General features: G+C 50.3%; 1 protein-coding gene across 1 annotated transcript in view; it reads right to left on the minus strand.

Moving 5' to 3' along the window:
• Dock5 (dedicator of cytokinesis 5) overlaps positions 1–13,793 on the minus strand; it is a 187,188-nt gene that overhangs the window by 25,951 nt on the left and 147,444 nt on the right. The window contains exons 35-41 of the mRNA XM_076853574.1: positions 12,753–12,912; positions 11,987–12,027; positions 11,090–11,180; positions 8,631–8,750; positions 5,781–5,870; positions 4,201–4,305; positions 1,169–1,310 (exon numbers count right to left, since the gene is read on the minus strand). Coding sequence (XP_076709689.1) covers positions 1,169–1,310; positions 4,201–4,305; positions 5,781–5,870; positions 8,631–8,750; positions 11,090–11,180; positions 11,987–12,027; positions 12,753–12,912 — 749 coding nt within the window. The remainder of the gene's footprint in view (positions 1–1,168; positions 1,311–4,200; positions 4,306–5,780; positions 5,871–8,630; positions 8,751–11,089; positions 11,181–11,986; positions 12,028–12,752; positions 12,913–13,793) is intronic.

A 13,793-nucleotide genomic window follows, 5' to 3' on the forward strand; every position in this document is an offset into this window, starting at 1 on the left:
CGCCAGACTTCAGAGCCAGGCAACAGGAAGTGCTCGTTTTTGGGAAACCACCTGCTGGTGGAACACCCTGCCTTGGAATGTACCAGGTGTTCTGAGTTTATCTACAGCGTACACAACCACCCCACTAGCTGGATGTCACCATGCTCCTTCAGCAGAGGAAGACAGAGGATGAGGGAGGTTAAGACCCAAGATCACACAACTGGGAGGAGGTGAAGTCAGGCCTCCAAACCTGCCAGGGGTACAGGTGTACCTTCTCTGATTTAAAGATGAGTCTTAGTTTCTCGCCAGGGTACCACCAGTGCAAACACAGCTGGCTCTCCATACCCATGGGGTGTGTATCCAAGGATTCAGTCAACCTTAGATCAAAAATATTTTTTTAAGCCAGGTGTGGTGGCACATACCTATAAATCCAAGCAACTCATGAGGCTGAGGCAGGAGGATTGCAAGTTTGGGGTTAGCCTCGGCAACTTAGCAAGACCTTGTCTCAACATAAAAAAATCAAAAAAGGAGTGGAGATGTAGCTCAGTGATAGAGTACCCCTGGGTTCAATCCCCAGTACTGTAAGTAAATAAATCTATATCTGTCTACGCATATATTTTAATTTTGTCTTTGGTGAAGTGTACAGATGTCTTTTTTGGGGTCCCTATTCTCTGAACAATAGTGCCAACAACTGTTTTACATAGTATTTGGGATTCTAAGTCATCCAGAAAAGATTTAAAGCACATAGGAGGAGGTGTACAGGTTCTATGTAAATCCTACCCCTTACAAGGGACTTGGGCATCTGACTATGGGGGTATCCATGGTGAGAAGGGGTGCTGGGAGCATGTCCTAGGATCAGTTCCCCTAAGGGTAATGAAGAATGACTGTGTATCATTTCAGTCTCTAACAGAATCCTGAACCCAGAACAGGAAGTCATACCCCCCTCAAGATCCTCACTGGGCTATAGCATACCCCCCCTCTTGCTTATCACTCTTCCCTAAGGGTCTTAGAGCCCCACAGACTTTACATCAAATGGGAGCCTGAGGCAGAATGTTTCAGTGAGTGGTCTGAGGACATGGGACATATCCACTGCCCAGAAGGGACTGCACCCTTAGCTCCTTTGGCTTAGCTGCACCTGTCTGTCCCAGGGTTTAAGAGCCCTGAGACGCTTTCCCCATGGCAAGGATGCACTGCTTCGGGGACATCTTGATGTCTTCTCCCGGGGGTGTGGTACTGGTCATCTTCTCCGCATTGGGGAACTGGGTCAGGAGCCTCAAGCTGAAGTCTTCCCGCCTCTCGTACTCCTTCCCCCGGTAGATGAAGATTTTATTCTGCAGGCCAAGAGCCAGGGAAATCATTAAAAATGACAAGTGGAGAGTCAACCTGCAAACGGCACAGACGGGCAGACAGGAGTAGCCTGCCTCCTGGTTTCAGTCCACTAGGTCACCAGGCACGCTGCTGACATCCTCAGTGAAGAAAGGGAGTGCATTCATTCATCTGCGGGTGTGAACTCCCCGTCCATCTCATCCTGAGCCAGGAGGAGCGGGCCTGCCCTGTGACTGTCACTGCCTTAGAGAACAGGATCTAGGTCGAGCATCAGAAGGCTTTGGACTCCAGGGCATTTTGGGTTTTGACTGTTCTGGTTCAATCTTCTGATCGTCTCCTAGTTCACAGGCCCCATAGATCAAGAGGTCCCTGTGGGGAGAAGTGCAGGCAGCACTTTCCTACCTTGATGAGATCAAAGGCAAAGCTAAGACCCGTCTCCCTCTCCTCTCCTCACTCCACTCTCTCCCCCAGGCCATAACTATGACTTTACCCCCTGTAACAACCCACTACACTCCTTGCTAGCCCAGAACTTTCCTTGGAGTTCCAGATCCACACAGCAAATGGTTGACGCCTGTGTTTTAGATACTCCAAGTTCACCTCCCATCCATCCTGTCCAAAGCCACACTGTCACAAACAACTGACCAGACCCAGAGGGCCCCTGCAGTCAGGCACCACAGCTTCCTGACCCTCTGTTCACCCTATTCATGCCTCTCTAGCTTTGGAACCTGTAGCTGCCACCGTCCACAATCTTCACTCCCACGTCCTCCTGAGAGCTGTGTGGCTGGTTCTTACACTTTTCTCAGGTTTTTGCTCAAATGTCATTTTCTTACTAAAGTCTTTCCTGTTTCCTCTGAAGTGGCCACTTCGCCCCCAATGCCTGCCTGTCTCTTCCCTTACCCCGTTCTCCGTGACACTGAGTCTTCCCCACCCAAGGCGGTGTTCTGGGCCATGACACACTCGATGTTTTACTGATTTATCCTGATTTTTGTCTCTCCAGGCTAGAATACGTTCAGGAATCTGGTTTGTTTGGGGCTCTGCCCCCATCCTTGCATTAGAGTGAGGCACACAGTAGGAATGTGACAAATATTTATTCACTGACTGGTTCATTCTCTGACACATGGCTCTGTCCTTTCCCAGGCCTGCCGTCCCAGTGACTGGTTTTCCTCCTCCTCCAGTTACACAGGCCGGAAACCTAGGAATCACCCTTGCTACGCGCCCCTCGTCCCCCACGCAGCCCGTCAATCATCCTGGAGCTTCATGTGCATCACCGCATTCTCTGCACTTGTCTTTAAAGCCTCCATCACCACCTCCCTATTCCATCCTGTCCTCTCTTGCCCGACATCTGCAATGGCGTTTTAGTGGCTTGTTGGCACACGTGTCCCACCCATTCTCCGTACCAAGGCCATACTAACTCCTTTCTGATGTGAAAAATCTGCAGTCACCCTCTCTGCTCTTGGGATGCGGACAACACAGCCTCTGTGCCCCCAAGACCCTGCGGACCCCTCCTGCCTCACCTGCTCCCTGTGCCCACTGCACGGGTGGTTATTCCTGGGCTGTCCCGGGTTCTGGCCTGCTGTTCCCTCTGCCTGTCCTCTCACCGGTGCCTCCGTAATTCCCTGCTCACCTTTCAGATTGCAGCTGAGGCAGAAATTCCCTGGCAAGTCCCTTCTGACTCTCCAAAAAAATCAATGCATGATTGACAAATGATAAATAGACCCTTTTTTCATATAGAACTATGAATTTTGAGAAAGGCCACCATGACCACAATCAGGATATAGAACAGTTTCATCAGCACCAGATATTTATTTCCCCAGGCCTTCCCCTTTAAGCCAAAGCTCCTCCAGCCACGAGACAACCATTGATCTGTTTTTAAATCCCAACAGGAAGTGATATCCTAGCAGGAACATCATATAAATAAAAGTCAGAGCCTGGAGCCTTTGAGAGCTAACTCCTTTCCCTTTGCACCATGCATCTGAGATTGATCCATGTGGTTCTGTCTCAGCATCCTGTTCCTTTTCACCCCTGAGCAGTATTCCACCAAGCAGACAGGCCAGGTTTATCTCTCCACCAGTTGGCAGGCACTGGGGTCTGCAAGCCCCCTGCGATCTTTGTGAAGAGACTGGTTTCCATTTCATGTCGGTAATACCCCCTGGTTACAGGCTCCTACTGAACAGGATGCTTCTTTTCATTTACAGTTTAAATTTTACCTTCACTGTGTGATCATTAAACACCTTCCCCATCAGCTGTAAGACCCAGGACAACTGGCGGGAACAGCAGGGTAGTACTAGACCCACATGCACCTGGCACAGACTGCAAGCCCAGGGACTAAGCTCCCTACTCTAAGCTCTGTTAGGATGTAAATCACTTCTTTAGGTCACTTTTTTCTTTTTTTTAATCAAAGGATGACATGATATATGTCTAAACAAGCCCAGGTCTAAACGAAGCACCCCTGTAGCAGGACATGCGAGTTTTTGTTTTTTGAAGCCACTATCCCACCATAGATATGCTTGAGAAGGAAGAAAAATACGGTCCTTGTCACCATTACAGCAGAACCGTTTTTATTCCCGGGACGCTCTCGTGGTGTTGTTCTTGGGAAACTGGCTTTTTTAAAGTAGCTCTGGTTAGAAATACGCTCAACAGTCAGACACACGAAGCCGCACTTTCCCGTCTGGTTTTCCCCTTTCTCATTCCACCAGAGGAAAGGCATCCCGCAAAGGCGGCCAGAACACGGGGGTGTTGGGGTGTGGGGTGAAGAGGCCGCTCAGGAAGCGGTTCCCGCCCGGCCCGACCTCCCACAGCGGGGCGAGGGTCAGCAGCTGCTAAGAGCCACTGCCATCTGGAAAAGACACCACTCTCCTCCGGCCTCCGGCTAGAGACCACCCTCAGGCTCCTCACCCGCAGGAAGGAAGGGAAGCCCTGGCCGTAGTAGCCCACGGCGAAGTATTCCGGCTGCGGTCTCATGGCCTTCATGATGTTCTCATAGAAGGAGGCTCTTTTTTTCTGGAAAATAAAACAAGACATTCCCGTGTACAGGGGTACAGTGAGCAGAACTTAAAAAACCAAAAATACAAGGAGTGTATGTGCTTGTCTTCCAGGTAACGCAAGAAATAAAAGGTCTCCGTGGGCAGAAGGGGGATTCTTCTCTGGGGCCAGGGGTGTGTGTGTGGCCTTGGGGGCTGCCCGAGGTGACAGACTGGGGTGCACTTAACCAGACACGCAGGAGAGGGTAGGGGACACTCAGGTTCAGACCGAAGAAAGCCAGAAGAAAGCCTGCTTCTCAATACCTGGGCCACCCTTCTCAATGGCTTACGATCGATTCTTCCCTTGTCCACAGGCGGGGGACCTGGGGGATGCTGGGGGATGACCCTAAACCCCACCCCACAACGGGGGCCTCTGTAACGGACCTGCATGAGGGTCTGCCAGAGTCAGGTTTTTGTAGGAGGGCAACGTGTTACCTCATCTCAGGTCAATTTGGCTCAGGAAACTATTAAGTGAATCTCGAGTCTGTGATGGAAGAAGCTGGTAAAGTTTTATTTTTTACCAAGTGTAATTAACAAACCAACTCCTCAAATAAAGAACCATCCATGACAATGGTGACCTGATTTTTTGTGACTCTTCTAAAAGTTACCCTGCACAGCACTGTGCTTGCCCACCAATGGTCATCCTGAAGGCTGTTTTTTTTTTTTTTTTTTTGGTAAGGGATTGAACCCAGGAGTGTTTAGCCACTGAGCCACATCCCCAGCCCTTTTTATTTAGAGACAGGGTCTCGCTGACTTGCTTAGGGCTTTGCTAAATTGCTGAGGCTGGCTTTGAACTCACGGGTCCTCCTGCCTCCGCCTCCCAAGCTGCTGAGATTATAGGCGTGTGCCCCTGTGCCTTAGCTGGCTATTTTTGTTTTGCTCTATAGTTTTTAAATAGCCGAAAGGTGCCTACAGCCAGGTGTGCCACACTGGTTCAGGGAACTGCCCAAGTTGAGTGCTCCAGTGACATCTGGGAGAAGGAAGCAGGCAGGACAGAATCGGGACCTGGCAGGCGCTCTCGCAGCTGAGATGTGCACAGGGGCCCCCTCGGAGAAATGAACCCAGCCCAAGGGTGGGTGGTCCCTCATTTAGCAGGGACTCCGGGGTGTGGGTTACAAAATAAGCTCTTTCTGATGAACAGGATGTGTGAAAGCAGCTGGATGTCCGAGAGCAGAGGGGAGCCAGGAACAGGGAGGGTCCATGAGAAACAAAGAGCAGTGGGAAGGGACCCTGGGGGGCAGGGGCAAGGCTGCACCAGGTCACCCTTCCCTGGGGCTGGGTGCTTGACCTCCCCTTGGGGTCAGCCCTACTCCCTAGTCCTGGACCCTCCAGGAGGATAATCTGGAGAACAGACATCAAAGCCTTTGCATCACACCTTTCCACTGATCCCGACTTTTTTCAACTTGCAAAAATATTTTCTCGCTGATCTCAGCAGCCCCGATGGCCCAGACTCACCAGGAGGCTGCCCAGGCCCTCGTAGTCAAACACTTTGCTCTCATAGGTCTCAGCCAACTCTTTGCTCAGTTTGATGGCCTTCTCCCACATCTTTGGAAAAAGGAAAGCAAGTGAGATATGGGGGACAGTGCAGCCAGTGAGCCAGCCGCTAAGGTCACTGGAGAGTCATTAGTGTGGAGCGTGCAGCCAGGGGCGTTGACAACGTGTTTGGATTTAACCTTCTTTCCTGACACCATAAGGTTACTTGTTACGGTTTGGATGTGAGCTGTCCCCCAAAAGCGCACAGGTGAGGCAGTGCAAGAAGGTTAGAGTTGTGAGAGTCTTAACACAATCAGTGATTTAATCCCCTGATAGGGATTAACTGAGTGGTAACTGAAGTGATAGGGTGTGGCTGGAGGAGGTGGGAATTGGGGCTTTGGGGTACATATTTGTATCTGGAAAGTGGAGTCTCTCTGCTTCCGGATCACCATGATGTGAGCTGCTTCCCTCCGCCACCCTCTTCCACCATGAGTTCAGCCTCCCTCAGGCCCTGGGGAACGGAGCAGACCTTCCAGGGAGTAAGACCTCTGAAACCATGAGCCCTCAAATAAACTTTTCTTCCCTAAAATTGTTCTGGTCAGATGCTTTAGTCACAGCAGCAAAAAAGGCTGACTAAAACAGTTACTACAGGGTGTGCATCCCTTTTTCAAATAGGTGAGACCATAATGGCTTCAGATTTTGGATATTTGAATGGACTATACTGGTTCTGCACCCCTAATCCAAATGCTCCAACATCTGAAACATTTTGAGTATCGTGTTGGTGCTCAGCACTTGGAGATTTCAGAGCATTTTGAATTTTTTTTTTTGTTGTTGTTTTTTTGGTACTAGGGATTGAACTCAGGGGCACCCAACCACTGAGCCACACCCCCAGACCTATTTTGTATTTTATTTAGAGACAGGGTCTCACTGAGCTGCTTAGCACCTCGCTGTTGCTGAGGCTGGCTTTGAACTCGCCATCCTCCTGCCCCAGCCTCCTGAGCCGCTGGGATTACAGGCGTGCGCCACCGTGTCCACGTTTTGTATTTTTGATTAAAGATGCTCCACTTGCATATCTTGAATGCTCTGCCAGGAGGCATCTTCTGCACTTCTCTTTGCCAGAAGATGAACACCATGTGTCCCCATACGGGGCCCGTGCTGAGTTTAAAGAGCAAAGAACCGAAGACGACTGAAAGGAGAGAGAAGCCATTTCCACAGCCTGGGACCTGACAGCAGGGAAGTGCTGCTGGAGGGGAAAGGAGGCGGGTGCGGGACTCTCATCTGGGGCGTGTGTGTCGTTGGGGGTCGTGTCTGTGTGTGCAGGGGCCCATGGGAACCCCGACAGTGTTTGAGAAGAGGTCAACAGTGCTATGTTGTGGAGTCTGGCACAGTCGTTCCATGTATGGCATCAATTTCCTATTTCTACCCCAAACCACCTACTGAAGGTGAAAGAGAGATTCATGCTGGTGCACATGTTCAGTGACGGAACAAGCACCCCAGGTTGGGCCTTCCCATCTCCCTGGCTGCCTGGACTGTCTCCTACAGGGAGGGCGTCCCACACGCAGCGTCTGGTCACTTCCTGCTTCATTCTTGCTAACAAGGTGCTTTGCGCCATCAGTTCTGGCTGCTGGAGGAATGCACGCGCAGCCAGGGCAAAACACTGTAACCCTAAATCTTGTAAAGTCTCCATTTGCCAAATTAACCCCTCTGAAGTTGCAGGGCCTGGATCACTGAAAAGACTGCGCAATGCGCCACGTGGAAAGCAGCCCAGGTCAGCTGGGTGCAGCGCAGGAAGCCAGTCAGCAGCCGTGGAGTCAGGGAGTCCTACCAAGGTCTCTCTTCTCGCCACCCAATGCTACGTACTCCCCTGCGTAGTGTCAGAATGGGAACAGCCTGCCACAGACCATCCATAGGATCAGAGGGGTGGAGGTCTGAGCCCCATGTTTCTGGCGCTAACTCCAGGGAGCTGATGGGGGCTGGAGATTGAGTCAAGCATGCAGGCAAAAACGGAGTCAGTCGTGTACGTGACAGAAAGTTCTGCACACCGAGGCACAGGTGAGCCTCCTACTTGGTGAATACATCTTTTTTTTTTGGTACCAGGGATTGAACCCAGGGGTGCTTAACTATTGAGCCACATCTCCAGCCCTTTTTATTTTGAGACAGGGTCTTGCTGAGTTGCTTAAGGCCTCACTAAGTAGCTGAGGCTGGCTTTGAACTCACGATCTTCCTGCTTCCGCCTCCAGAGCACTGAGATTACAGGCGTGCTCCAGCTACATCATTTGTTTTTCAGACAGGGTCTCACTATGTTGCCTAGAAACCTCAAACTTGTAGGGCCAAGTGATCCTCTTGCTCAGTCTCCAGAAGAGCTAGGACCACAGGCGCGCGCCCCTGTGCCTGAAGGACACATGGATTTGCTGGGAAGGTGACGCGCCCTGAGTTCCTGGGGCAGGGCGGGGGGTAGAGGAAATATGGGTGGACACAGGGGCACTATGTTTGGGACCCTTCCACACCTTACTCTTCACTTGGTTGGTTCTGATTTGTATCTTTTATAATAAAACTGTAATTGTTAACAGCACTTTCCGGAGCTCTGTTGTTATTCCAGTAGATGATCCAGAGGGCCATGGGAACCTCGACATTTCTAGCCAGTTGATCAGCCCTGTTGATGGCCTGGGGACCCACAAACTCCTGGCTGGTATCAAAAGCAAGGGTCGAAAGGGGAGCTGCCTCCTCGATCCTGTGTTCTCTGCGCCGAGTGGGAGCGATCACCATTGCAAATTCATCCCAGACAGCCATTTCTCTTTGCACAGGTACAGAAACAAATAACCCAAGACTCACTTTGCCTTTGTCGAAATAGGATATGATTTCCTGGTACAGTTTCTCTTTCAGCTCTTGCTGGGTATAAACAAAGTAACTGTCCCTCTGAAGCAAATGGGGCACGCAGGGCTTGTCGGACCACTGAAAAGGAACAAAGGCCACACGAGGGGTAAATGTGACAGATTCATCAATCAAGAAATCAGTGCAACGGTTTCCAGGCCCCCCCCCACCAAAAAAAAAAAAAGGAAAATGCACACGCGCGCACAGACATGGACCCGTCCATATTGTATTTTAAATTATTTACTGAACACAAAAAATTACACACCCGTGCCCATATGCCAGCTCCAAAACAAGTGTCACACCAAATGGACAAACACTCGCGGCATTCCCAGGAAAGTAAGGAACCGAGCAGAATGGCTCACCAACGCGACGACTGCGCTGACGGCATAATTAACACAATCAGATGTAGGAAACAAGTGAGTGTAAGATGGGCAGGAGGAAGGAAGAGCATCACCATGTGCAAACATTATGGCTGTATTCCATAAGCCGCCTGCTAAGAGCCCTCCACCCCGACAGGAGAAAAAGTAGTTGGATTAAAAAGAAAATCAATAATTTGAAAATAAATAATTTTGGATACAAAGGTAAAAACAATAAAGGAGATAATGGAAGAAAAGACCCAATCAAAAATAAACGCCAATAGACACAACCACCCGGAGTCAATGTCACAAACGTGAACGGCGCCTGTGTGGGGAACTGGGACCCGCCCTCGAAGGCCACCGCAGCAGACTACATCAAAGGGGAAGTCGCGCCACGCTTCTGGGCGACAAAACTCTGTTTCGTAAACATGCAAATTCTCACTGAAGTCATTTTTAAATTTTGGGATTCCAACATTCAAATGTAAAAATAAACAGGAAGGAAGAGGAAGAAAAACTAGAAAGCAATGAAGAGTAGCTCTCAGAGGATAAACCCCATTCTAAAGAATGAGTCACTAAATCTGTGGTGCTAGGACAGGAACTGGAGACGCAGGCACTCAGCCTGTGGTGACATTGGGATCGCACGCCCAGAGGATGTGGACTGTGCTTCATAAATGCCATCTCTCCTGAGTAACTACCTGTAGGGCAACCTCCTACCCACACCAGGAGGTGGTCATTCTGAGCAGGCCAAGTGAAAAGACCGGGAGTTACAGACCCTGGGGGATCTTTTCTTTCTCTTTTGCACTTTTTGTTTGTTTAGTTACGATTCTGGGGATGGAACCCAGGGGCCCTTGACCCCTGAAATTACATCCCTAGTCCTTTTTATTTTTTAAGTTTGAGATGGGGTCTTGCTAACTTTCTGAGGATGGCCTCAAGCCTCTGATCCTCCTGCCTTAGTATCTGAGTTGCTGGGAATAGGGGTGTGTGTCGGGCGCCTGGCCAACACTGTTGTTTCTTTTGGATCATCTGGTAAAAAAATCCAGTCCACAACCCCCACCACCGACCTGACATGCAGTGAGCCTGGAGTGCTCAGACCCTGACTGTGTGCAGGGAAGCTCCTTGGGAGGGGCTGCGGCAGGGAATTCCTACGCTTAGCAGCTTAGAACCACGTAGGTGTGTTACCTTAGTATAAAACAAAATTGAATAGTAGAAGGAAATTAATTGCTGGGGATAAGAATGGAGGCCAAGAGATCTAACGGAAGGCCACTATGACGCTCAAGCTGAGAGGCGCTGGTGGCCTGGACCAGGGCAGCAGCACGGGGGACGAAGAACCGCTCACAGATGAAAGGCACGCTCTGCACAGAGGGGCCACGAGGTCTGCTCCTGGAGAAGTAGAGGGCAGTGACTGAAAGAGAGGAATGAAGGATGCCTCCGAGCAACTCAATAGACGGCCTCACCATTCAGAGATGGGGAAGAAAGGCACGGCAGGAAGGGCTGCCAAGGGGCCGAGAGGGAAGGAGAGACTTCTGTCATGGACACACTGACTTGTCTATCAGTCACTCAGAGACGAAGATCAAGAGAGGAGTTCTGACATGAATCCCGAGTTAGAGGAAGGTCGGGGGGACCCAGCTATCTGGGATTCCTGACGTACAGACGCAGCTCTACTGCGCCACAATACAACTGTGATTAGGGAGAGAGTACAAATAGGCAAGTTCTTCTATGGCACTTTATTCACGCGCAATCCACTCCTCCCTGTTTTACAAACCTCTTTACCCGTAAATGAACTTGGGTTTTATTTCTTTGATGAGAATGCCAATTACCAGAGGCCTCCAAGTGAGGCTCTGCTTCCTAAGGATTTTCACATAAAGGATAACTGACATTTTCCCACCGTGGGTCTGAAACGTAGCTGTGCCCACCCAGAAGGTGTGAAAATATCTTAGATCAAGGATATCCCATGGATAGAGTTCTCTCCTGCTAAAACCGTGAAGCACGTAGAATTTGGTCCCAAGGTACGGAAGGCATGCCACCTTCACACCCCGTGTAGAGCAGCTCTGCTGATCCACGTACCTGCAGAAGCTCGGCGTGCAAGAGAAGGGTGTAGGCGGCTTCTGTGTAGTTCTCGCAGTCTCGGTGCAAATCTCGGAGCTTGTACAGGTATCTGGTAAGAAGGGGAGGTGGGAGCACGCTAGTCCCCTGGGCGGTGGTCCTGCAGTGGCTTGTTCCTAAGTAGCCCCGGCCTGCGTGCCTGCTCCCCCTCCCCCACTACACAGACACTTCCTCTCTCTCAGGCAGAGCCCATTGCTCACTGTGCTGCTCCCTGCCTTGCTCCATCTCTTCCACCTTCCACTCTTCCTTTAAGGCAATGGGGCTTAAACTTTTCTTAAGGTCTTGTCCCCTTCAGGAAGCCAGCGAAAGCTATGAACTCCCTCCTCAAGAACATGCATACAGTCCCACAGCTCAGGAGGCTGAGGCAGGAGGATTGCAAATCCAAGCCAGCCTCAGCACCTTGGCATGACACTAAGCAACTCAGTGACACCCTGTCTCTGACTAAGGTATAAAAAAAAGGGCTGAAGATGTGACTCAGTAGTTGAGTGCCCCTGGGTTTAATCCTTGGTACAAAATATATATATATGTGTGTGTGTGTGTGTGTGTATACACACACACACACACATACATACATACAGTTTACGCACAAGGTGATTTTATGTTCAGGTGCTCGGGGACTCCAGGCTCAGAATCCGTGCCAGCCCCTGTGAGCCAGATTACGATGGCTGGAAGTCTCCTCTCCTTCCCTGAACCCTGACATGCCCCTACGCCTTGCAGTGTAATCTTTTGTGACTCTATTTAAAGAGTTCATTTTCTGTGGGCAAAGGTAGCAAGACGGCTGGCCCAGCGTTTGCTTATTGAAGGATCGATCACAAGGCCCCGACACAATCGAGAAGGCAAGAAGTTTCCTCAGCTTACCTTATGTATATGTCCTCTCTCTTCTTTTCTTTGTAAAAATTCTACCAAAGCAAACAAACAAACAAACAAAACAGGGTGACAAACAAACAAAACAGGGTGACACACAGCAGTGTCAAGAGCCGGGGAAGGGGGGAGTCTGCCCCGAAGCCTGGGTATGATCACTGCTTTCCAACAGTGTCCCCGCTTTCCAGAAAGCTCACCGCGCCCTTTCACAAACTCCCCCACGAGACCACGAGGCGACCCATTATAAAGAAAAAACCAAGGCACTTTTTGAGGATCCTGCTCCTGAGAAACGTGAGAAGGCGCCTCAGGGACCAGATGCCAGTTCACCCTGAGGCTACCCTGATAATCTGCTTTCTCAGGTCTTAGTTTAGAGTACGCACAGGATCACAAGGTGAACTCGACCTCGGAGGACTGTGCTGCCAGGTACAGATGACAGGGACGAAGGCAAGGCCAAGGGTTTGGCCGCCTGAGGATCTCACGTACTAACCCTCTTCCCGGCACCGTTTCAGTCTGGGTCAGATAATTCCAACAGTAAAGCCAGCACAGGTGAGGGACTCAGGGAACCAGGTTGAGGAGGGTCTGTGGGAAGAACTGGGTGCTTATGCTGCATTTCCCGTCCCTCTTTCCAAATGCATCCCCCAAGGTCTGTGGCTGCCAGTATCTCTGAGTCCGAAGCTGAGCCGGCTACACCCACCGGACTTAGCAGGACACCAGCACCCTACAGATGGCCCAGGGTGCCTCCTGCTCCGGGGCGGGTGCCTACCAGGACGTTGACGGTGCAGCTCATGCGGTTCTCCTTGCTCTCGTCGTGCATGACGATGGTTCTGTAGTCCAGCAAGTTCTCCAGGAGGCTGCTGACCAGGAGGGCAAAGACCTCGCCAGAGCTGGACAGGTATTTGTGTTTCCGGCAATGTTCTAGGAGCCTAGAGGGGCAGATTAAGAGACAAATGTCCTCATTCCACTCTTGTCACTCTAGTGTCATTTGTGAGCCCTCACCACGGTCCTAGCACTAGGTGGCAATGGGCAAGATGACCCAGGATGCTGGTGAAGGGGACACCCACCCCCCGGGGAGCTCCATCTTGTCTTGGTGGCCTTGCTTGGGCTGTGACTCTTTACTCGGGTTCTACATTTTCTTCAGGACTTAGTTCAGCTACCCCCATCACCTAGAACCCAGCCCACAATATCCTCCGTTGAAGGTCAGTTTGTGTGTGTGGTTTCTTCCGTCGATGTTGCAGAAACGGAACCTTTGCCCACAAGGCTCTTGTATGGGGTCTAGTGACTCATGAAGGTGTCTGAGACCATCTTTCCCGTGTCTTTATTCTTCCTAACACCTGGCACCTCATGACATCCTGGAAAGCCGTGGACTGACGTCCAGCTCAGAGGAGGTGTCTCACTTAATCCTAACAAGCACACGGCACTTCCAACAGCAGTGTTACTTTCAGACAGGAATGCAGAGCTGTAAATCAGACTGGGCAAAACTTGGGGTCTAAACCTTTCCCTTTGGGCCCAGGTAGAACAAAGTTCTGGCACTTCTTCGATTAGAAATTGAAAAGAAAATTAGGAAAAAGGGAGAAACGGTGAGAAAATGCGTTCCAAGAATTAGTCCAGACTTCAGGATTATTCCGGGCACTGCAGAGTTTTAAGTCATATTTTCTTGAGCTACTTATCCAGAGAGGACAAAGAAAACAAAATATAATCTTTACATGAAAAGACAGCGTTAGGAGTTTTTTTTTTTTTTTTTTCCTTAATGAGTTTTGTAGTTTATCATGTGGAACTACTGTATGTTTCTATGCATGTATAACTT

Source organism: Callospermophilus lateralis, chromosome 4 (genome assembly GCF_048772815.1).
Source record: "Callospermophilus lateralis isolate mCalLat2 chromosome 4, mCalLat2.hap1, whole genome shotgun sequence".
Taxonomy (NCBI): domain Eukaryota; kingdom Metazoa; phylum Chordata; class Mammalia; order Rodentia; family Sciuridae; genus Callospermophilus; species Callospermophilus lateralis.